General features: G+C 37.2%; 1 protein-coding gene across 4 annotated transcripts in view; it reads right to left on the bottom strand.

Annotated features, from left to right (window-relative positions):
• mob2a (MOB kinase activator 2a) overlaps window positions 1–26695 on the bottom strand; it is a 67404-nt gene that overhangs the window by 7951 nt on the left and 32758 nt on the right. The window contains exons 1-2 of one of the 4 annotated variants that reach the window (XM_056252127.1): window positions 23977–24133; window positions 724–887 (exon numbers count right to left, since the gene is read on the bottom strand). In XM_056252127.1, coding sequence (XP_056108102.1) covers window positions 724–887; window positions 23977–24014 — 202 coding nt within the window. In that variant the 5' untranslated portion in view covers window positions 24015–24133. Of the gene's footprint in view, window positions 1–723; window positions 888–8781; window positions 8965–20288; window positions 20670–23976; window positions 24134–26695 lie in introns of those variants that run through there. The other 3 variants (XM_056252128.1, XM_056252126.1, XM_056252129.1) reach the window with 3 other exon arrangements.

The following is a 26695-nucleotide window of genomic DNA, read 5'->3' as shown; positions in this document are numbered from 1 at the left end:
AAGACCAATTAAGTTTTAAGTTTTTTTTTTATGCGTATACGCACAGTCAAACACGTAGCAGACATTTGATAGAGTGCGCGAACACAGGCAGTCGACACATGCGCTCCAGAAGTTATGACCGATGAAAATGTCTTTGTATTCTTTTAGTGAAGTTGCGGCTCTCGTAACCCCCTCACAGAAGCGCTTGTCAATGTGGGCTTTTGTTGTTGCAGTCTCCGGTATTTTGTTGTTGTTGTTCCATCTCATTAATTTCACAAATAATTTGGTTCATAATTAAAGCAATGGTTCAATTAAAAATGAAAATTCAGTCATCATTTACTCACCCTCGAGTTGTTTCAAACCTGTATGAATTTCCTTCTTCTGCTGAACACAAAGGAAGATATTTTGAAGAATGTCAGTAACAAAACAGTTGATGGACCCCATTGACTTCCATAGTAGGACAAAAAAAAACTATGGAAGTCAATGGTGTCCATCAATTGTTTGCTAAATGATGACAGAATTTTCATTTTGAAGTGAACTATCCCTCTCTTTTCACAGCAATAACAATTTAAGAAGGTAGTGCTCTGAAATTACTTTGTGTACTTTGCACACACACACTAAAATGCGACTGATTTACAAACTCCTGACTGACGGAAGGTTATTTTTGAAGACGGACAAAGACTCTCAGCCTCAAAATACAGGGCAAACACTCATAACAACTATAATGTTTGGTTAGAAACTCACTGTTGCTGGCGAGCCATTCGTTGAGGTCTATCTCTCTGGTGGGAAGCGCCACCAAATCTTTCAGGTCGAAGTCCATGACCCGCACTTTTGTGTACTCTGGCTCCAAGTAGTGCTTCTTCTCTTCAGCGGGTGCTTTCTTTCCATTGGGCTTCGTTTTGGATTTCCTGCAAGACGGGAGAAGAGACACACGTTAAGATGAGACAGAGTGGAACGAAGGTGAAGTGTGTTTTTCTCGTTGTCAGTAGCGGTACCAAACGCACACGCGGTTTTCAAACATTCAAAAATGACATACGGTGTAACTACTAAAAATGTTCTAACATTTTTCTTATATGTGAGGTGTACACATCGTACTTATTTATTTATTATATTTTAAAATGCATTATTTAATGTAAAAACTACTTTTTTACAAACATCATGAAATGCTTATTCATAAATATGAGTTTTTGGGGATTCACACATGACATTTTGAACTGAACTAAGACAGCCCTGTCATAAAAAAGTAAAATTATCTGATATTTTAAGAGGCTTTTTGACTTCGACACACAGTCATGAGTGTCTGAAGAGATCCTCTCTATGATGTCATTTCCTTATTTTTTTTTGTAATTGTTGCATGTTGGCTGCCCCACATGACTTGGTAGACAAAAGATTTTTTGAATATTAATAAGTAGTGAAATGGTAAAAAAAAAAAAAAAATTATGTCTTTTAGGAGTTTTTTCTTTCCTTTTTTCTTTCCTTATGTTTTCAGAACGTTAGGCCCCCTAAAGCATTTAGAAATGAAAAACATGCTCAACATATACACACACACACAAAAAGTTCTTCATATTATAAATTAAGACATTTAAATTGAGTAAAAAAATTAGAGCTTAAAAAAACATTTTCTATAAATCTTACCATTTAGTTTTCGTGATTCGTATTACCAAATTTGATTAATTTTTTTGTAAATTTATGAATACGAATCAAACTAAATGATCCGTTCACTTCTCCCATTAAAATTTACACAAAATGATTTTTTCAAGCTCTAGGTTTTTTTTTTACGTAAGGATTATTCAATTCAATTTGATGGAATTTTAACTATACGATTTCAATTTGTAAATCATAAAAAAAAAGACTTAACATCTTTTTTTTTTCTTTTTTTTAAAAGAGGCCAATCAAGTCATTGGATAAACCGCATAGATACAATAAATCGACCCAGACAAGAAAGTGTAAGAACTTCCAAGGATTTTGAAAAAACTTCCCAAAGTGGTCCAACATCTCCGCTTCTTTGGAGTAAACCACATTTCATGTCTGTTTCAAACTCCTGTGTCAAAACAGACTTCCAGTGCTAGTTTTAACATGTAAATGCCAGAATCGCATTGCTGTGGCAGATCCCGCAGCTGGTTGGGACAAAGGTTATAGGGGTCATTAAACAGCTAATAACAAGAGTACAGGCAAGGACGGGTTATAAAGAATTTACACCCTTTCCTTGCGCTCGCTTCGACCCCTATTTGGTTTATTATGTTTATGTGAACAAATTAGGTAGAGATTCTCTTTACCGCTCGCTCATTTTAACTCTTTTCTTCCTTGCGGCCTTAAATCAGCGTTTTGCTTCGGACAAAGGAGTCAAATTTATTGCTCACCCACCCACTTGATATCCTGTTCGAGTCTCTCAGCACTGTAAACATTCCCTCATTCCCAACCTCAAGTTTCTGACCACCTTCACCATTTCCTCTTTTCCACACACAGCACTCCATCATCGGAGCAGGAAGAGACCAAAGTCCATAAACAGTGTTTTTAAACTGAAGCCAAAGACAAAGGGATCGGTCTGCGAGATTAGCGGGATTCTGGATTGCTTCCGAGCGGGAAAGATCTTATCATCCATATCAAGGTCTTAAATTGACTCGTGTCAAAGGTCTAAAAGGGTTAATCGTCTGATCAAACATCATTGGAGCGTGGGAAGTCTGGAAAACTTCAACTTTAGTTGCATGTCATTCCATTTAACTACACAAGATTAGTGTTCTGGGTGAAACAGGAAATAGAATGAAGATACATCACAGAGGGAATTCACACTATGAGCTACTTTACTGCTTTTGGTCAAAGATACTGAAAAATTCTAAAAATGAAGGAAATATAGACAGAACAAAAAAAGAGGATATTTCCTGTTCCTCTTTCAACAGACGAACTGACCTCATAACAACAAGCCGCCTCATTAATACATGTTTCTGTGTAATCCACATCATACGAATAAACACAAAATTGGCACATAGTAAAATAGTAATCGGTTGAGCAGAAAATGAAACATCCAGTTTATGAAATTATTCTAAACTAGGATGAGCTTCGCTTTCCATATTTCAGATAAAATTGGTAACACTTTATTTTGACGGTCAGCTTTAGACATTCTCAGTAATGTTGCAGCTACATGTCAACTAACTCTCATTAGAATATTAGTAGATAGCTTAATGCTAACTCTTTATTTTGATGCTCCCCAACTGACATTCTACTGACAATAAGTAACTTTGCAAGTTAACTTATTCTACGAACCCTTACCCTACCAGTCCACTAATACTCTACTAACACTCTGTCTAAAGAGAGACATGCAGGTGCAACGTTACCTCTAGTCAACAGAATATTTAAACCATCAAAATAATTGCTTACAAAATATGTTTCTCTGATTGAAAATATAACTGTATTGGTAGAGAGTGCTAAAGCTCCTCAGGTCGTATTTTTGGTGGCATATTTGTTGAAATTATCCTTCTTTCTAAATTTGCTGTAAATAATAGGCTATATGTCCTATAAATAAACCGAAACAGACGCGACTGAATACGTGTGTCCTCTTTCTTTTGTGAAATCACGGTAAACCACTTTATTTCTGTGTGAATAATGTGCAATTTTGACACAAATTAATTCATTTTGATCAATGTATATCACTTTTTATTGTAAACCTGTGGGATGCTTGGGTTTTAAATATTCAAGTAAACAACAAAAATGCCAGCAAACGGTCGCTTTTATCATGTTCGTTTTGCGATCTCGCTGTTTCCAGGGATTTCTTTCTGATTGGTTTTCTGATCAAACTTCCATCTGTCGGGGAAATGATGGGTTAGTGTGACGTTGTTCCAGAGAGGTGTGTTACGGGCGTGTTTTAGTGAAGCACTGCCGAGCTTCTGGCCCGACAGTGGAAACGCAGCATGGTTTTTGGTGCTACAGGCCCGAGGCTATTAGCCCGTTTAAAGCCCTGGCTCGCACTGGCCCGACAGCGGAAACGTGGCTACTGGTTACCTATTAAGTTCCGAATCGATTACAAAGTATTTCTACTGACCTATAAGGCCCTAAATGGTTTAGCTCCTGTGTATTTAAGTAATATTCTATCGCCCTACAATCCATCACGCTCTTTAAGGTCACAAAACTCTGGGCTTCTGGTACTACCTAGGACATCTAAGTCCACTAAAGGAGGGAGAACGTTTTCGTATTAGGCTCCTAAACTCTGGAAAAGCCTTCCTGATAATGTTTGAGGCTCAGACACACTCTCCCAGTTTAAATCTAGACTACGGATCAGTTTCAGTTCATTCCTATGAATGCCTGTGCGAATTTGCGCTAATTTGAGGGCGGCAATTGCTTGAATGGTGGGTTCATTATAATGCCTAATGACAAACACAACTAATCCTTTGCAGGTTCCCTATTAGCATTTGGATTGAATCCACAATATTGCCAAATAGGCGCTTTTATATTTCGCTTTGAAACCGAATCTTCTGCCATCGTCTTGTCAGTCAGCTCGCCTCACTCTTGTGATGAATGAAATCTGACTCCTGCTGCTGATCTGTGCGGCGACTCTTGTTCAACTCACGCTGCATTGAGCAGACACATTTAGTTTTTAATTGTAGTGTCTGTTTTCTAACTAAACACAATTAATTTTATTCCAACAAAAAGACGGTGGGGGCGGTGCTGTGGTGGGCAAGTGATGTAACCGGTGTTGCGGCTGAACACTGGTAACACTGACTATCGCAGCAAGCCTAATCTAGCCTAAAAACACATCTCTTTAGCCAAGCATTCACATAATACATCTCATAACCTTGTGCTCCAATTATATTAGGCAAAGGCACATGACTAACTATTGCTTGACATGTTATAAACAGCAGCTACACTAATTATTCTTCATTTGCTTTTCTGTTTCTAGAGATTACGTCAGCTCCAGTTCGGATCCAGCCTTTTTTGGGAGTGACAACTACATGTAAATGTTGGATTGAATTCACAAAAACTCATTCAGTCAGTCCTGAACAGAACACACAACATTGGCACACTAAACATTACAGCCATGGGCGTAGACAACTTTTAATAAAACTTAAATTTGATCCCCATACTTTTTTTAGGCAAATGTGTTCAGAGTTTCCCATGGGCCAATGTGAATAAATCTAGATTTAAATTCAAGGAGACAAAATAGTCTAAGCCTGAATGATTTATTCTTATCTAAAATGAGGTGATGTGAACATTATGGGTCACTAAACACTCATGTATGTTTCATTCATACTTGAAGCCGGAGGGCGCTCTCTCGCAATGTTCGCTCCCTAAAAAGTCCCACAATTCAGAGTCAAAACCATAGAGCATCGATGCTCACTATGTTCCCAAGCAAAGTAGTCTTATTTGCTTATAAGTCAAAACACACGCCTCTGTCTGTACGCAACCAAACTCACAAGTGGAGTGACACCATATTTAACTGTAGTGTGAACACTACCAAAGTGGAGCCAGGAATGGTTGTCTGTAAAACTGTTGTGACACGTGAGTTTAGTGTTTGGTACACAAACACAGATGGTTTTCTGCTGCTGAGTGGATGATACAGGTCTTTGGTTGAAACCTTGGCTTGGTTTGAGAGTTTGGAAACTACAATGCCTTTTATGGCAAAGATATCTACGGGAAACTGCTCTGAGTGGGCATGAAGTGTGTGTGTGTGTGTGTGTGTGTGTGTGTGTGTGTGTGTGTGTGTGTGTGTGTGTGTGTAACAGGAGGGCCGCTGGCAGCTAGAAAGTTTTTCTTTCTCCTAAAATAAACTAGCTAATGGCTTGAGAATTTGCCCTGCGCCACATAATTCACGAAAACAGTGCTTCCTGGAAAATTACGAAACCCAGGGAAGGCTAAAATAAAACAATGTGCGTTCAGATTTTTGGATGCACAAACTGTTTCTTCATGTAAGAAAACAACTGACATAACAGTGTTCTGGATTCCTTTCCATAGATTTGTTTAGTTTGATCAAAATCAGTCAGGAGACCCCATTGACCTCTTGTGATTCATTTATCATTTTAAAATATTAAACAATAATAAAGATGTTTGTCTAACACACAATGCGTGTTTGTTGGAAGTGTCTTAAACCATGTGAAACATTCACTTGTTTTCCTCAAAGGTTTGAAATAAATAAGGTTCACAAGTTCTTTAGGGAACTGAAGCAATTAACTACATTGCCAAGTAAACATCTAAAAGCAATTATTAAATGCAGTGTGCTGTTCAGAATCTCAAAGATGAACTATGGATGAGGCTTGACATTATGCAACACACTGTGCGAATTCTCAACCAGCATCTGCAACAGCCGAAACATCTAAACATCCCTAAATCATTCTGACTCAAAACTCAAGAGAACAGGGCTGGAAACTTCAAAGCTTCCATATGCATACCAAAACTACAATCTGGAAATCAGTAAACAGCAGTAAAACAATATCTGCATCTGCATTGTATCTTTTGCTCATATATATATATATATATATATATATTAGTGCTGGGCAACGATTAATCGCATTCAAAATAAAAGTTTGTGTTTACATAATATATGTGTGTGTACTGTGTATAATATATATATATATATATATATATATATAAATACACACATATGCATACATATTTAAGAAATATTTGCATGTATATACTGTATATATATAATTTATATTATATATAAATATAAATATTATATATAAATAACATTTTTTTTCTTAAATATACACGTATTTATACATACAAAATAATTATACAAAGTACACACACATATATTATGTAAACACAAACTTTTATTTTGGATGCATTTTAATAGTTGCCCAGCACTAAATATTGTAAGCATCAACATGTATTGGCATAGTTCTTGCAGTAGTCTTGATTAAAATTAAAAAATAAAATATATAATAAAAAATAAAAATAAAACTTGTCAGGATGAATTTATATTTGCTTCAAACTATTAAATCTACATAGCATTTATAATCGTTTCAAACAAACCTGGTGACCTTTAGCAATAATGCAAAAGTAAATTTGCTGGTCTTTGGATGAGTGTGTCTAGCCAAGTGTGTACTACCTGGTTCTTCTAGGCATGAAGAGTGTGTGAAGAGCCATTGAGATGACAGTATTGTGTTAAACACAGCACCAGCATCACAACAGAGAGGTGAGGGAAGAGAGGGGTCTTTGTAAGCCATCCCTCTCACACACTTAAAATACTGTTTTACCCCCTTCTATCATATTAAAAGTGTTTAAATGCAGTTATATACAAAAATAATGAAAGTGCCATTTCATTTTTTTGTCTCCCAAAGAGGTTAAAAAAGCCACACACACACACACAAAACATGGCACAAAATACTCAAAACTCACATAGGCCTTCAGTATCACTGCTTCAAATCTCTATCTATCTATCTATCTATCTATCTATCTATCTATCTATCTATCTATCTATCTATCTATCTATCTATCTATCTATCTATCGTGTTCCCCACTAAGCACTCATTATCTAAATTTCATGAGAATAATTACCTAGTGCAAGTGCACGAAGATTTCGAACAATTTTAATGAACGGTTCGTGTTTTCTCGTGCATATATAAGTATGAGACACTTAATATTTCTCAACCTCTGATATCGTGTATTATTCGCGCGTGCGTTTCATGGTGTGCTAATAATAAATTCCCAAAACAAATGTCAGTAACGTTAGCCTACATCATTTTAAATCTTATTCTTATAGCCCCCAAAATCATGTATCTAATATGTAGGAAAGTATATGCCTATAGTATAAACGTGTAAATAGTGTAGGCAGGGTTCGAATTACAAAGTGGCTTTCGGGGGAGCCCTATTTTCCGATCCTCCCGGACCCTGACTGACTTTAACGCTTTTGGTGCATGTTCGGGCATTTAAAACAATAGCTTTACAGTAAACCTATTGTTTACTTAGTAAACCGTTTACTTCAAAACGCAAGCGTCAGTCAGTGTTGTCAGTGTTAGGGCAAACAGCTCTGTCCACGGTTCTGAATCAACCGCGCTTAGGCCTACATCATGCAAATCATGATAAAAACAGAATAACTCACATAGCAAGCGGTGGTTTCTGGCGCCCAAGTCTCGCTATCCTCGGTGCTGTCACTAGCAGCAACTTTTAGCGGCGGTAACACCGGCAAGCTAGTTGTAGCTGGTGTGCTGTCATCACTCCTCTTTGTTTGTTTTGTAAATCCAAATTGACTGAGGTTTGGCTGCTTTCTTTTTGACATTCTTATTAGTATCCACAGAGTGTTCCAAAAAACTAATTAGTATGTTTTGAACTTGAAGCTAAGCTAACATTCAAATACCAACTCAGTGAGAAGTTCAAGTGGTGACGTAAACGTAGTAATTTCAGTGCAGCGCCGCCACGCATGGATGGTCACAGCAGGAGACACAGCATTGCATTTATTAGTGGAGACAGATGTTCGGAAATAGTAATGTAATGAGCGAATAAACACGGACACATTTTTAATATCATCATTTATTTCAGGAACCTTAATGTACAGAAAATCAAAATCTATATGCGACACAAAAAATGGACAGTGTTTTAGAGCTCCCCCTAAATGTCTCAAAGTAGGCTTTCAGGGGAGCCCAGGTCCTTTTCAGGGGAGCCGAGCTCCCCTTAGCTCCCCCGTAATTCGAACACTGAGTGTAGGCTAGCCTACATTATACATTCATATTAATTAACTTAAATATTGCTACTTTGTTTAATATTTAGTCCCTATTTATGTTTATTCAGCTTGCCGAAACATACACATCTAGCACTAGCAGTAATAGATTATTGATAAAAAAAAAAAAAAAAACAGCACAGCCACGTTACCTTAAAACTTTACCAACAGCCTGAAGAACCATCTTGCAACTTAATCCGTTTCTGGGAGTTTTCTGCGAGTGCATATCCGAAGTGCTAGCAACAAAAATGGACTGAGAGTCCAAAGTGTTTTGAACTGACCGGTCTTTCCCTCTCCCTTCCGTGGATGTTTTCAAAGAATATGCAGGTACTCGGTGCATCTAAAGTTCTTCTTGCTCCAAAGTTCTCGTTCTACCAAAGGACAGCCAATCAGAACAGTCCATGGGCGGGGCATGACATGTTAACGCCGAAACGACAGCCAATCATACGCACGCGTGGGCGGGGCGTGTTTTGGTTAACGTGCAGTTTAGTTTGTAGATCTACTCTCTGTTGATCCTCAATGTGGTCTAACCATCTTCCGAATGACGTTCCTTCTTTATAACTACATTTAAGAGGAAACATTTAGCCTTATTTCAAGACATTCTGAGGTAACATGACAAAGCACAACTTGTTTTGTCTTTGTTCTGGTTTGTTCAGAAAATAAATCCTTCATAAGAGCTAATACCTTACTACCACATTTAAAAAGGTCAAGTTAATATTTATTGAATATTTCGAACAAATCCAAACTCAAAGCCAAACATGTAAAGGGTCCAAGTAATGTTTTAAAGGTTAAACAACATAAGAAAATATCAATAGAAAAGTGCCTGACACTGAACCGTCAGAAGCCAAACTACACACAAATTCCTGTCAGAAGAGCAGAGGGAACGTGTTTAAACGTTACTTTGACTGCTGATAGTGAAACAAAATTATTTATTATTTAGCTTTAGAAATTATTGAGTATTTAGGGGTGACTAGTATAATTTACAAAAGAAAAATATCTGAAAAAATGGATCCTCAAACCGTCTCTTTTACTGCCTCTGAATACAGAAAAGATAATAGGCCTACACAGAACGATCTTGTCTTGTTGACTATGAAGTGAAATAAGTCTTTATTTATACCTCACTGGAAATATATTTATATAATACAGTTGTTACAAAAGCAATTTCGTAATTGGAATCTTGTGTCTTCAATGAAAGCCAAAAGGAAAATATTTAATCTAGAAGCTCAATAGTGAATCATAAAACCACAAAAGAAGCAGTGTTAATCTGACATACTCTGACGACAGACAATGAGTAATATTACCACATTTAGAAATTTCCTTAAGGTTTAAAACCAAAAATAGCATATTATCTCAGTAATCTTCACATATTGCGCAAGAGAATCTTTTGGTAAAATACATGAGTGGCTGGTCTTGCATACTTAAATGCAATATGTCAGCTGAGGCCCAACAAAAACCTCTGTCTGATCCCACACACTTCACGAGATGTTTACTGACTACCTGATTCACGACAACTGAAACTACATAGCAGCATCTGCCGTGTCTGATAACACAAGTAATCACTGATTTACAGGATGCGCTTCAGACCTTACTTTCAATCTTAGGCATTTAGTCACATGTGTTCAACTACCAATTATAGAACGGAACAGATGTACAGTATGATGAGATATGTTTGAGACAAGGCCAGTGTGATTAAACAAATGTTACACATCATTCATCTCATTCAACGAGAGCAGGCCAGGTTAAAAAAAATAAAATGTAATTGGGCAGATGACGTGACGCATGTTTTTTCTGTAATTAAGTCTAAATGTTTACTGAACTGCATTTCTCTACTAAAACAACACATGCCAGTGGGGCGTAGAACATCATTTTATTTCAATTTTATGATTTTGGGACGTACTATGTATTTGGTGTTTTTCATATTTCAAGGTGAATAGCAAAATGTCCTGCGGTGTGAATGTAACATTGATGACTCATCAAATGTAAATATTAGTAAAATAAAGCAGATATGTTTGGAGCAGCTAATAAATGCCTTGGCATTATTTTGTATGTATTTACTTAATTAACTTAAGTTTTCAAAATGCTAAAAAGTACTCAAATAATATTTACAGTACATTTAGTTTTGAAACACAAATGCTGTCCTGCAGTGTGACATAGGATATTAGATTTTTGTACTGGCAGTTACATGGACAGCCATAGTGGTCCTTTAGTCAAGCCCCCTACCAGGAATTCCCCCAGATGTTTGGATGTGCTAAGGAGGTTAAAAGGCGAGTGTTAATCTCTTATTAATTTGATAAATGTCATCATTTCTGTCAGACCATGAACGTGTCCATTTTTGATAGTCTTGTGGTGTGACTGATCTAGTTCGAGAAAAAATAAAAATATTTTAAAAAAAGAATCATATTCAGGTCTAAAACAATGAACTTGTTAAGTTACTGTAATGCCCAAGGTCAGTCTTGTATAGCAATTACTCAAAATGGTGTAAAGGTGAAAAGAGTCCTGTGGTGTGACAGCCCATCCTGTAGTGTGACATAATTAAGTTAGATGTCTAGCTAGATTCTCGTCTGTTATGTTTGCAATATTAAACATAAATATAAATATATCTCTGTCTCTATATATATATTAAACAAATATTGTAAATATTATATATAATATACCTATATTATACATATATTAAACATAAATATATATCTGTCTTCATTATACATAATATACCTATATTATACATATATTAAATATAAATATATATCTGTCTTCATTTGTTTTGTTGTATGTGTATGTTAACAGCCACTGATCATTGTTTTTAAAGTGATTGTTGTCAGTTTTTAGGCATGAGCAAAGAAAGGACAAGGAGGTCTGACGACTCCAGAATGTCAAATTTCTCTTGTTCACTGGAATCTTTGTTCAAAGAGCTGAATTGATGATTTTAAAATGCTTTTAATTATTTTAGCATGATTTTAATGACTTTCTCCTGAGAAACAAGATATTTGTTTAGTCTTTTAAGTTAAAAATAGAAATGAATGGGCTTTATGACTGGGTCTGATTTGACGCCTCCAAAATGTTAATTATTCAGTATGTCTTGTTCACTATGTTTTTAGTTCAAATTCATACACTAAGTAATAATATTGTACTGATGTGTTGCATTTTCATTAATGTTCAAATAGAGATGCAAATTATTTATTTTTTTACAAAAGTATTCAATAAATTTCAGCATAAATGTTCATACAGTGTTTCATTTGTCCTGTGGTGTGACGGGATGTCCTGTGGTGTGACATCATTTAAACCACAATTAAACGACTTTTACTATGTTAACTAGCTTAAATAATTATATGCATTTGAAAACATTGCATAATATAACTATATAAAAAAATAATAAACATTTTCAAATATTTTTTCTCATTTTACACAATATTTCCACTGGAGTGAGTGGTAAAAGATGGCACAAGCAAAGAATATAATCGAAAAACAGCTGTGAAAAAAATATATATGCAGAATGTTAATGATAATTCTTTAAGAATACTTGTTAAACTTAAAACATACCTGATTTGTATTTGAAATTAATAATATTTAAATATTTTAATTTTATAGTAATGTCATGTCACACCGCAGGACATATTTTGCCTGGAGCTGTGAGAAAAGCTTAATAAATTACATAATGAGAAAAAAAATCTGCTAACCTCTAACAGTTTCAAAAACAACAGTATTTGAACTTTACAAATTCATAAAATTTTCAAGCAATTTAGAACTTTGTTTAAAAAAATGCTGTTTCACCCTTATTTGTCATCTACCCAATTGAGTAAAAAGGGTGCAAACTTTTTTTTAAATCAGCCAGTACTTTTTCCTCAAGCTTGATCATACGATTGGTCACACGGCTGGCTCGACTCGTTCGGTGAGAAAGTCAACGAACATTCCTCTTAGACAAAGCAAACAGAAAAAAAAATCCTCTCAGACACAGCACATTAGGCCCGGGGCTAAAGCATCCAGCAGATGAGTAATCCAGCCCTGCTGAAAGGCCGAGGGCGACATGAGATGAACAAGATAGATAAGAACCTACCCACAATCCTGTTGCAATCAGAGAAAAGACGTTAAACGCTGCGAGAATCTCTCAACACTTGATTGCTAGTTTCAATTCAAAGTGGCTCAAGGATCATGTGTGGAGGAGTTCATCCTTCTTCAATCATTCAAACAAAAATAGATCTTGTTTTGGAAGTATTGCATCTCATGATTTGGATAATGCTTAGAATGAAACTGTTGAAACAGCAAAGTACATCAAATAATTTGTTGCAACACCATGAGTTGTCCTTCTACTCGTCTCCCCTGCTGTCCTGAGATTTTGGAAGATGGCCATCATTAACATGGTCCTGCATCCTATTGTACATTCCTGCAGAGGAGCGACTGCATGCACCAACACACTCTGCTCTCGGCTAACAAAACACACGGCAGGGAGCAGTGAAAGCAAGAGGGAGATGGATGAAGAGGAAAACCTCAGTTTTTACAGCACTCGGTTTTCAATCTTGCTAGTGAGATTTCATTTCATTTTTGGCTCCAATATACGCAGAATTCGTACAAATTCCAGGAAGGTTTACAATTGGATTCTGTGCAAGTGTGACATCACTATGCCCAATTACAGCCAAAAAAAAAAAAAAGGTTATATGACGCTTCCCAGGTACTATAAAACAGAAAATGCGCATAATGTTAAAAGGCCAAAAAGAAAGTGAGCAAAACAGAAAATGTAGGAAACAGCGAGACGTGTTGTAGCATGTTCAAAAGGCTTCACCGCACACGCAGCATTCCAGCGGTTGAAGGATTCAGCTTCAGTTTGAGAATCTAGATACGGGGCAAACAAAAGTACAAACGTATCCTGAAGTCTCGACAGATTAAATCAAAGTCTCAAAATAGTTGGTAGTTGCAGTTCTAACTTGTATGTATCCAAAGCAATTGTGCAAAAACTGTCCAACAAAACTCCAGAATTACACAGAGTGGCGATACAGTTTCACTTGATAACTTTATTACCAATTAACCAATGAACAGTAATCAACTGCTTGGTGTCCATTCCAAAATCAACAACTTTGTCAAATACACATTTCTGATTTAAACATTTTGAGAGATTTTTGTGTAAATAGTGTGTAAAATAAGAGTTATAAATTCATCCGTGTTTATAAAATCAGCCTTTGGTCCTTTCCACCAGAAACTTGTTAACTAGTTAATTATTTAATACCTTTTTAAGCAAATATCAAAATGAATATCCATTTTTGCCAAATTTCCATGCCAAAATTCACTTAGCATCTAGCATTTAAAATGGCTGGTTTTAGTTTCTATTGTATTTATTAAGCCAAATTAAATTAGGTACATTTAAATTAGGTACAGATAAATTTGGTCATTTATCTTTTGGTCAGCTTGTCACATCGGCCACAATCCCTATCAATATTGGTAATTAAAAACAGGTTTAATCATGCTACCATTTGTCACCTTCAGTTACCATCAATTACAGGGATTTAAATAAATAGTCATTATGATTTCAAGTGGAGTAGGGGGGTTATAGACTTAAAGATGGGATGCAGCTGTTAATCCATAGCAACATCAATTTAAAACAACTAGAAAATAAAGCAGTGGAAAGAACTGGTTTCATTCAGCTTGTGAAAGAGCTTCTGAATGTTGGTAATTATGGAGGCAGAACCTTTGATCCTTGGATTCGGGGGTAGGAAAAGCTAATCAAGGTCTTTGTTCAGAGAATAAAGAGATGAAAGATGATGAGACAAGCTTCATCAGTGTGGACAGACATTATGTAAAGTAATGAGGTATACATGAATAGTAACGCGCACAGACACACATCTGAAATGGACGACAAGTTTCAGCAAAGATTTAAAAAGATCGTGAGCAAAAAATAGCTATGGGCTAAAAAACAAAAACAGTAAAGAAATCAAAAGGCAAGACGACCATGTGATGCGAAATTGCACTGGTTAAACCACAAGTTCCATCTGAAAGCACAAAGAGTTTCAAAGAGTAGAACAAAAACAAGAACTTCACTGCCTCCTACTGGAGAAATACATCAGTACATCAACCAAGTGATTGGTTCAATATTATGAAGCTGTTAGCCCCTACTGGTAAATGCTGTAACTACACTATCTGTAAAAAGTATTTTTCTCCATTGACAGCCATTCAAAAGTAGTTTCTCCAGGCACTAGAGTCATTGCCATCAGGGAGGATTCCTTTACTTACTTACAGCACTTTGGACTGCCTCGAACATCTAGTCTAGAGGTTAACATTAAGTTAAAAAAAAACCATCATCAAACTTGGATCATTAAGCAAAACATGAACTTGTACTTGTGCTTAAACAAAGGTATTTTCTGCAATATGTACTCTACAGCACAGCAAATGACAAAGACACGTTTTTAATGACTTTTTGGGCGTCAATATATTTGTAAACAGAAGCACGGAAGGGCCAGGACAGAGGGTCGTCATGACTTTGGGATGTATGTAAGGGTCCAATACAGAAAGACCTTTGTGCACGAAGGCAGAATAAAGCTGACTGGTTAGCTGCGGGATGCGATGTTTGTACATGAAACAACGATACAATTGTGCGAAACCAAGTTGGTGAGGGGTGCAAGAAAAGGAAACACTCTCTCAGACAGAGACTAATGCGTATTGACCCTAATGGGGTCAAATGCCAAACAGTAAGGACTTTCTGATAACAGCAGTGCTCAAGTGATTGTACTACAAATCTGCAAGTCGAGCTTGAGGACATGTACTCCAGCTGTTTTCCGTGCTATTTTAGGCGAATCACTCTGTGGTTATGTTCCTGTCCCAATTCCTTTTTTGGCAAGTAAATTTATATAACCACCCAGGAACCGTAATTTGGCCCTTAAGTGCCCTCAGACGCTCATTTCCTGAACCCTTTCCTGATTCTACTTAAGCAGGTCTTCCACAATCATAGACATTTTTCCGGTGTTTACATAAACATCTCCACCCAGCCTCACAGAGATGAACTGGAGATTACCAATTTGTACACATCTTAATCATACTCTTCATTTTTTTTATTTAATTTAATAACAAGTCTCTTGTTGCCACAGTGCTCAGTTGACATACTCAATGAAACAACCTCAGAATAACTGGGATTGAGAGTCTATTCAAAACAAAGCATTGTCATGTGAAAGGCTCTGCCTCTTGTTTTTATTGGCTTTGGAAATGTAAACAGCTGCTTAGCTCAGGTGTGGGGCTCATGGAAACTGTTATCCTCCAAGTAGCTTAGGTGCCTCTGGGAGGAAGGTAGTTTCGAAGAAACTCATCCAGCCAGACATCGGAGCCCATTGGTATCATCCCTGAGGATGCTGAATCCACAACAACAGAATGTTGTGGTTCAGAGCTTCACATCCGTGTAGCCGATACCAGGTGAACATTAAAATAGCTTTCCTAGTCATGACAAACCCGATGCTGTTCTGGCCAACCATTTTCAGAAGTTCCAGTTCTTAAAACTCAAGACTGACATGCTTTCCATTAGATGTGAAAAACATAGAACGGAAGTGCAGAGGACACGGCTACATGCTTCGGAAGGAAGAAAACCTTTTATGCTGACCTGTCCTGGTTACTTATGCTTATCATTCTCAGATCTGAACAGCAAATACAGAAATAATGACCATCAGACTTTTGGCAGATAACCATAAAAAGCGGTCTAACACTCTACTATGGACACAAACAAATCTATCCAGCTGGTCTCTTTAATGAGTGATAATCTCCATAAACTTAAAATGGATTCAGTGACTAACCAGAGTTCAACGAATATCTGAAATCTGACACAACTTTGAGAACAATGGGAAATCTACAGGTGTGCTCAAGGATATTGCTTTTCTTGCCCAAAGGTATCTCAAACAAAACTCTTGAACATCTTTCAAAGATTTGATGACCTTTAGAAACTTTTGTGATTCGATCTGGGAACTCAGTTTCCTGACAGAATGATATAAACCTGCACACCTTGACTGAATCTGTGTAGACACCATCCAATCTGTGAAACTATATGCCATTTAATCTGTGAAACTGTCTAGACACCATACAATCACACTGGAACTGGTGATTTCAGCAGTTCTTACCATTTGTGTATAATAGGCATTCGGCGGTTAGTGAGTCGTCCATAGGCACACCATCTGAAGCCAAAACTATATTCTACAAGAGGTAGGATTTTCCATATCTGTTATAAGCACAGGGTCCAATGTAGGATTGCTGAAGCACTCTGTGCAAAACTGCCACTTTAAACAAACAAAGATAATAAAGGTAATTTATAAAACTGGACCAAACAACCCTGAATGAAGGCACCATCTATCCTCTATATACGCCATCGTAAACATCTCTTCAAAGAATTTCACTCATCCAGTTTACACCTCCAAATAGGTAACTCCCATGATGATAAAAAAATCCCTTGATGTCAAGGCCTGTAAATAGGGTTAAATGTTGAGAACTAACCTTTAAAACGTATGCATGATGTAACCTTGACGCACATATGCAACTAAATGGGTCCATCAGAGTACAAGCATACCTGAACAAGCGAGGCCCCCAGGCATTTCCAACCGGATGACGTCACAGCTGCGACCTCTGGATGTTACGTAATAGGAACCTGCTGTGATGAGCAATACTGTGTTCCTCCTTGTAATTCTCCTCCAACAAGAAGCTCTTGTCTGCTAAATATAGAAAGGCTTAGCACTGCAAAAAAAACCATCACTCCCGTTATGAGATGTGAACATTATCAAGCTAAGGGAGTGGTGAGGACTTCTGTGGACTTGTGGAAACCTAACCTCCCTCAATTTCACCACAACTTATCACAGATAATTAAAAAAGTAATGAAAGGGTCATTTCTGTCAAGAATGAACAACATCTATAAGGTAATTAAACGAGTACTGGGAGGGGTGGACATGTGGCTTGCAGAGTACCGCCAAAACAGATTATGCCCTACACCACTTAAGCATTAATTTATTCTTCGCTGATGTGATTAGGTGTCAAACGTCTGGATGTGTGCAGAGTCTCCAGCGGAGGTGGGAATGAATGGAGTGACCTTGGGTGCTGATGCTGATTAAGCATTATCAGTTGCTCACGCTGCAGCTCGGGATGCTGAGGAAGAGCAAGAGTGGCATCGCTGCAACCCGATCTATCGAAGTGGGAGGAGGCGCTTACATAATTTCCACACAAGAGAGGGAAGGGGGCATGACAGTAGGGAATTGGGAGGCTACAGACAATATGACAACATTATTCAATCCTGACAACATACAACAAAATGGTGGATAAATATATCGGATCATAAATACACTGCCAATTTATTGCTAAAACTTCCTAATCCTACCTTTTGAGTAATTATTTTATAGCTGATATGATGGCTAAAGGTAGAAATCTTTAAAGTCCCCCTGTAGTCAATAACTGTATCCCTTAAAACTCATCTTTGATCACCAAAATTACTTATTTAAATGTTTTTTCCTTGAAGAAAAAATTCTTTATGCCTTAAAATAGCTTGAATGCAACTACACCCTTGCCTCATTTAGTATACGCACTTACGCAGTTCTATGAACGCAGTTCAAATGAGCCCCGCCTCCACTCACTCACACCAGCTTGGAGATCCACTCGTTGACGATCACTCGTTGACGTGATTAGTTACAAGGTAGTTTGTGACGTCAGAAATTCAACACCAGGCGATTTCCAACCAAGTTTTTGAGACTGTCTTTGGTTCAATGCAGTTTTAAGGAGAAAATACTCAACAATTTTTTTTGCCTTATGCATTTGTACATGGTTTGTCTTAAAGCATATTTAAAACACCACATAGACATAAACAACATTGCTTTTCACCACAGGGGGACTTTAAGGTTTTACCCATTTTTATAGGATTTAGACTAAAGATATAATCTAGAATTTTGTGTTTTTAGGTGACAAATAAAAAAATGGCTTTAGTACAGTACAGTTTATTTCTTCTGAAAGCTGGCTTAGAAAAAGAATTGAGTGTGAAATTAAGATCAGTTGACTGGAATTTATCAGCATAAAAAAAATCAGACTTAAGATTTAAAAAAAAAACTACTACCAGACAAAAGAAACATGGCTACCTACCAATATATTGTACATTCTTTTTCATTTAAATACAATCCAAATTTCCACCTTCCTAATTAAACAGTTACTTTTATAGAAGTGGGACCCTAAATGAAGTATTCCTCACAATGCTAATTTTATTCAAAAGAAAACCTCTAAGATCATGAAAATAGACCTTAGCTTCCCAAGACATGATCGTCATAAGAGATTGGGCCGAAGCTAGAGAAGAATGCAGACAGTAAGGAACTGGCGGCCGACACAGTCCAATCAAAGCACATTAAAATTAAATAGAAGACCCAGTCAGATTGCATAGCAGATAACAACATACTCCAAAACCAGACAGCGCTGGAATATTTTGAAACTTCTTACACTTCCATAACAAATCACTTCCATGAAAAATCTTACACCACATTTTGACCACCTTTGAGGAAGCACCAAGTGGAAAACTACCGTCACTCAACAAATCTGTTTACACGATCACAAACAGGATGCGATTACAGAGTTTGAGAGTTGGACTTCGCCTATAAACAAGTTTAGCAACACTGTATTTGATACAGCGTTAACTTTGCAAGGATGCATTTTCCATTCATCCAAGTCTTGGCGTGGTCACATACGGTATAACAGTTTCCATCTACACACAGCTTATTAGTGCAGTTATTGCAACTTGAGAATAACTTTGATATAAGCTGTTATCTAAACATCAGACAGTATACAGAGGCTAAACAGTTTTTGCGGAAAGCAGGTGTGTCTAAAACCAACATCCCAGAGAACAGTTGCGATTGGCAACGTAAACCTGAAAGACTAAACAACACCACCTGACGGCGGTGTAATAAAACAAACAGTGTTTGGATACTGCACTAAAAAGACGTGAACTCCTTACACACAGGACAGCCAAAAACATTTCAGCCGCAGAAGACAAAATAAACTGCCAGATCAAGCAGATCAAGATCAGATTTCTAGCTTTCCAAGCGTAAACATTAACTGCGAATCAACACAAAAGTCTAAAAGGAGACGGAAACATGAAGGAAAGATGAAGAGGGTAGAAGAAAGAATAGATGGATCAGCAAAAAAAAACCTCAACCTTTTAATCAGATACATCTGGGACTTTTCGCTTTGGACGGCATCCTTGGAAAACCATGGAACTTCAGAGATTTGTTATATATAGCAGTACCGCAGTAAAATAAAACTACAACCACATGTAAAGGGAAAAAAGGAAACAGCATCTCTCAAGCCTTCCATGTGAAGAGCATGCTTTGGTCTGTTAACATTCACTAACTTTCGAACAGCCCCCTTGCTTAACTTTCCAAATTGAGGTAGAGGTCGAAACTAACATTGGAAAGGGCAAAGTCTGTCCTTAGCTGTAGGGAAAAAGCAAGTTGGGAACACAGTGTCCAAACCAACATCGGTCCGCAGCCCCCACACTCTACAAGCTGCATTGATTTTGAACTTCAGCTTTCTGCTCTTTCTCTTGCTGAAGGTTCTCATCGTACAACATCATGCTTGATCTCTGCCTAACCTGGCACAGCTTCAAGAACATCCACAACTCCAAGGCAGTGGGGGGAAAAAACACACGGAAGAGGGTGATAAAATATCCCAAAACTGGTACCTGTAAAAGAAGCAGTCACAACACACTAGAACCCCCATGCAGCTTGTGAAGTCGGCAATCAGATTGTCCTGTCCTTTGTTGTGCTGGCTTTAAGATGTACTACAGGTGAGTGGCATCCGTTAGAGCGGGAACTCTTGGCATAGCATCCTCACAGATCTGCAGTGGAGCCCCAAACTGTTTCTCCCTCACACTTTCAGACTCCCTCTCCTGTTTCCCGATCTGTTTTCAGTTGCTGGACTGCACACAGTTGGGGCTTTGTTAGGTGGTGATTTCCCTTGCCGCGGTGAAGACAGAACAACACTTCAGTCAGCAAACAAATACAAGCGCCCGCAGCAGGCGAGCACAGCGCATACAGTCGCTCAGCACTTGTGTGTTCCTCTCGGCTGATACCCTCAGTTTTCCCCCTCCCATCTTCTCTCTCTCTATCATTCTGTCGCTGTCTCTCTCCCTTTCCTCCCCGTCTCACTCTCCCGTTGGCTCTGACTTTGAGGCGGGAGCGTCGGGTTGGCAAATAGACTTGCTGCAAACCGATGACGGCCCACTGCAGGAATATTCTGAGCCAGGAATTTTTTAAGGGCCCAAACAGCCCCTGCAAATGGTGCTGTTTCTTTCCAGGAAAATTTTCTCCATCCTCAAACATGAAAAACGATAAAAAATACACTCTGCATGGGTAAGTACATCAAGATAAGAGACCAGTTTGGGGGAATGACTCTGGAAGCAAAGCTAGTAACAAATATAAATACTTTTAGGGCATAAAGAGTTACAGGGGAAAAGAAATAGAATGACTTTCTCTTACATAAAAAATAAAATCAAAGAAATTTCTGCTTCTCTAGCAAAAAATAAATAAAAATCTATCGAAGCTGAATCCCAAACATTACCCGTCTCTCATTGTTCAAACAAACAATTAGTGAACAATTAGTGAAACAACTATTCCCGAACTCACGCCATTGGTTGAGGTTGACAGAGACGCATCCTGATTGGCTAATATGTGCTGTCTGATTTTGTTTTTCTGTTTACAGAGCTTAGAGTTAACTGGAGTTCTTTTTAGTCCCTTACTGGGCTTGAACAATCAAATCACAAATGTATATGTCAAAATGCCCATCTTTTCAAGTAACCTCATAAACAGTCGTTTATGTCTAAAATGAACGTAATTGAGAAAGCACACGTTTATCAGTATATTAGATCAGTGCATTCGCTCTTAAAGTGATAGCAGTCAAATAAACCTGCTTTGTTCTATTGTAGTTTTTTTGTCATATCCTTTGTTCCTATTTTATCACTATTTACTTGTCTGTAGTGAGCATGAGTTTTTTTTTGTGATTTTGAAATTGGTGATGAGAATTTTATATCACAAAAATTTTATTTAAAGCAAAAATAACTATATTGTGATATAGCGTTATCGTGAAAAAAAATGCGTCACATCGTGATTCAAGATTTTGGTCATATCACCTATCAAAAGAACTATTCCCCCCCCCCCCCAAAAAAAATTATGTTGACATTTACCTACACATTCCAAACCATTTTTTTCTCCATGTAAAAGAAAAGGAGAAATTCTGAATAATCTTTATGTAGCTCTTTATCATACGACATAGTTAACGGCAACCATGTATGTCAAGCTCCAAATATCACAATAAAAGCACCACTAAAGAGGTCCATGTGACTCATTCACTTTATTCCAAGTCCTCTGGCAAACAGACCGATATGTACATTGCTGACATTGATAGTTATCCCTTCCGTCAATGACCAGTGCGTCAATGTGTCCACACCAGCTTTGAAGTCAGTAAATACGGTCAACGGCGGCTCAACCGTAATTGCTCGACAGACAAGAACAAATCTCATTCTTGGACTTTACAGAGTAAGGACTTGACAGCATTTTGTAAATACAAGATCTTGACCAAAAATTGATGCAGCTCCTGATAGAAATAAATGTTGTGATGTTATTTCCATCAAGAGGTGCATCATTTTTTGGTTAAGAAGATCTTGTATTGTCAATGCAAGAGTCCAGCACTCTAAGTCTCCTCCAGCACATCCCAAAGACTTTAAATGAATTTACAGTCTGGACTCAGAGGTGGCAATTCATGTGTGAAAATGTGTCTTCATGCTCCTCCCAACCATTCTTTCTCAATTTGAGCTTGAGGAATTTTGACATTGTCATCCTGGAATATGGCCATGATGTGTCTTCTCACATGGTTGTTTAAGATATGAAAAGCTACACACTCCATCAGTTAGGATTAGAAGAACTGTTGCCAAACATATAACAAGCTAGAAACACAATCACGGCAATAATGATCCAATCATAGACTCTTAAGCATTTGCCTATTTAAATCCAAACATAATTTTTTGTCAGTAAACTGTAATTGCATGGGGAAAACAAAAATGAAACCGTCTTTTTGTGTTCCACTGAGAAAATAACAGCATACAGGTTTGAAAAAACAAGAGGGTGACTAGAAAAAGGAGAATTATCTTTGGGATAATCTATCCCATTTATGATACATGTCAGTTTAATAATAAACAAACATACACATCACCTACATAATAGGATGTGGCTTTCTTAAAAATACTAATGATAGAAAATAAGAGAAAATCACCATCACCTTATAATGTTATACAGAGAATGATATTTTTGTAGCAAATAGCACATTATATGCAACACAAATTAAAAAAGCTCATTGCAAGCGGTCTCTTTATTGTTTCTGTATGTAAATATGCCTACAGATGATCAATTACCTAACCACAGAAAAAGATTACGTCACCCATTGTGTCAATCTAAAACCACTGAGAGGAGAGCTACCTCAAGCCTCAGTTTTAAATCTTAGCTCTCTCTGCATAAAGCCGTGACCACAGTGATCTTCTCCAGGACTCGATGACGTTATTCCTAGCAGCACAAAGTGATTACGGAGCAGAAGCTCTGGAAACTACAGCGCCCAAGCTGTGATAAGAACCTTCCCTTTGTAAGGGAAAAGCTGCAGAGAATACAACTGTTTTCTTCCAGACCTAGCCAGGAAGAATTAACATTTTTTGGGAACACCAGGGAGAAATCCGAATAAGCAGAGAAAGTGCATGTGTCTTGTGTCCTAATGATCTGATCTGACTGTGAATGGACTGGTCACTCAGAGCCTTAAATGCTGGACTCACTGAATCCAATGAATAACAGTTGAGGGGAGGCAATAGGAACGAATGATGCTATATGCATTCGTTTCGGTTCTCTCAAAGGAAATGGGGAAAAAAGAAACACCCCTCCCTTCTAAAAGCAAGATGTACAGGTTTACTGGTTTATTTCACAGAAATTAAACCCCTGAGTTTTGTTGCTCGTTAGAAGAAAACGTAAACGTTTAACAACTTCGTAAACTAAAACAAAGCTGCAAAACCAGTTCGCATGTTTCTGCTAGCATGCGTTACTTGCTAAACATAATAAAACAAAGGTGTTCGTTATGACATCAATTTAAACGTTTTTAAAAGAGTCTCGTTCAGTGGGAACGCGGACTAATCAAACGCTGCGTGACCTTACGGAAACGCTCAATCATGTAACATGTGGCTTTAGCGGAATCGAACGTAGCCTAACAATTAAATTCGAACACGAAACGGTTGTCGTGAATTAAAAAACACAAATGATGCGAATTCAAAATTCCGCGAAAAAACAACATAGTCAATGAAAGAATGATTATGCCAGGTCGATATTTAAAGTGCTTACCTATTTAAGGTGTACGAACCGTTCCGTTTAAACCTCATTTTGGATGATAAAAGTTTGACGATTAAATCCAGAACTGTAAAATAATCAGACTGCTAACGGAGTATGTTACAGTAAGCTGCTGAAACACAAAGAGAGGGGAGTCCTGAGTACGAGACCGCCTCTAATGTCCGTTTGTCTCAGTAGGACTGGCTTAAAATCAGACAGGGGGATGAGAAGGAGATTAACAACACTTTCATTGTGTGCCTGTGAAGTTATTTATGGCAATAAACGTTAGGTTTAGTCTGAGTTACGTTCTTTCGGCGAAACCGCGGCATGGATGGGGGGTGTTTGATTGCATTCGGGAAACTGGCAAACAAAGGCGAGCGTTTCCAGCCAGACGAATGTTTAAAATTAAGTTTAAATATGCTGCCAAATGTGTGTGTGTGGGTAGAGCGAGAGAGAGAAAGAAACATGTTGGAGTAATACCACCAACTTCCATTCATTTGTCTGGTTCCAAACAGTGAAAGCTCAAAGGATCCTAAATAACGTTTTCGCTGTTTCCCAAGGCATAGCTATCAGGACGAGAAGAGCTAAAAATAACCATAATGATATACTTTAGGATCTCAACCATGAGACCAATAAAGCAACACTGGTTCCGCTTAGTGCCAGACTAAAAATAGCCTAGAACCAGACCAAAAGTGAGAGCAGTATAGTTCTGAAAGCAAGAAGACTGCATGTTCCATGTGTCCAGGGGAAAAGATTAAGTGAGCTAAATCAAGCCCTATAATACAATAAAACTAATTCATCTAGATCTAGAAATTGTCCTCTAATGGACAGATATGGTTTCTCTCTTTCAAATGTTTTTTTCTTGGCTATAGCCAAAAACTGTTTATTAAAAAAAATATATATAATAATAATTAAAGAACAAATCTCCATAACACATTAAGTTTGTAGAAAAACGTTGCTGCCCAATTTATTTAAACTTAAATTACATTAAACTTAAAAAATGAGTTGAATCTTATAACTTAACTTATTTTGATGAGTTAAAGCAATGTAAAAACACGTGTTGTCATATCGTTTTACAGCGCACACATAAGGGTCTTACACTTAGAAAAAAAAGTATTTCTTTTATATATTTACCCAAAAATGAAAATTCTGTCATCATTTACTCACCCTCAAGTTGTTCCAAACCTGTGAATTTATTTTTTCTGAACACAAAAGAAGATATTTTGAAGAATCTGGGTAACCAAATATGGGCCCCATTGACTTAATTTATGGAAGTCAATGGGGTCCATCAACTATCTGGTTACCGACATTCTTCAAAATATCTTCTTTTGTGTTCAGGTTTGGAACAACTTGAGGGTGAGAAAATGATGACAGCATTTTCATTTTTGGCTGAACTATCCCCTTAAATATAGTCACACTAATTGGCTTACAAATGGACTAACATCCTCAATTAAATAAAACATTGAAGCAGTGATGTTTTCTTTCCTATTTGTTGTGCTGGACTCATGAAATCCATCCCATGTGTGGTTATGTTTAATTTCTTTGAATTGTCCTGTCCTTCTAATTCAAATTCCCATGCACTCATCATCCCGTGGGGTGTGGTGAAATCTATTCAAATGCACACTTTGAAAAGTAGCCAGTTCCTTCTTACATTCTCAGTCTTGCGCGACCCTGCAGTATGATACAGAATATGATGAATGTGTTTCTCTCTGTGAAGGTAAGTCTCTTGCAGAGAGCTTGGTTGGCAGGACCATCATTATAATTACAGCAAGCTGGCAGAGTCCTGAGGGATCGATCCCTGCGACTGCAGAAAGAGTTTTGCAATCCTCAGCGAGAATCATCAGTGCAGGACAAGCCAGCCGTACAGTCCTGGGACAGACTGCTGTTTACTGTGGACACACACACACACCACCCTTCCAGTTTCAGAAGAGGCTGAAACTTACACTGTAAAAAAAAAATGATTGTGTAAAACGGTAAAATACTGTAAAAATGCTACGGTGAAATACTGTTAACAGAAAGTTTCCGTACTATATACGGTGAATAATTGTGATTGATCTAACCGTGCATTTAATGCAATTTTACAGTAAAACAGTTTTTGGAAGTGAAAAAGAACAAGTCATTGTATAATTTACAGTGAAAAAACATAAATTGACATTCCCACAATTCCCTGCGTGAAGCTTCACATTTGATGTATTTTTGTTGAAATAACTGTTTCTTCATAGTTTTTCTTAGTTTTTTTTTCTAATCAGTTATGTAGGCCTACATAAGGGTTTAATGTTACATTTAATGCTGTTAAATTAATGTTTATTGCATTTTTAAAATTCCATGTGTGGTACCATGATGGTGTTTAGTGTTTGTTTGAATGACACTGTGCAGCTTCTATATATAAGTATTAACTATCTCAGCTTGTGGAATATCTGCTTGTTATAAGCTTTGATTCATCATGTGACTCTCGTCACCACTGTGATTGGTGGTTGTCAGAGTTTAACAAAGGTACAAAATAGATAATAGCACTTCAATACATCGGTAAATTAACATTATATCAGACAATGCATTAAGTTTTTTTTACTCTAAATTAAAGTTTAAGTCTGTAAAACCTCAAATGTTGCTACCGTATTTTTGACGGTAAATTTGCTGACAGTTTTTTACAATAAATTTAACAGTGTGTTTCTTTTACAGTGTATAAAGCTTTGGAAGCTGTTCTCTTTTTCTCTAATATAATAAGTTATGATGC

The sequence above is a fragment of the Rhinichthys klamathensis genome, unplaced genomic scaffold (assembly GCF_029890125.1).
Source record: "Rhinichthys klamathensis goyatoka isolate OS25496 unplaced genomic scaffold, OSU_Roscu_1.1 h1tg000092l_1, whole genome shotgun sequence".
NCBI classification, from domain to species: Eukaryota; Metazoa; Chordata; class Actinopteri; order Cypriniformes; family Leuciscidae; genus Rhinichthys; species Rhinichthys klamathensis.
Note: the sequence above shows the minus strand (reverse complement) of the source record. Positions and strands in the feature narration are given on the sequence as shown.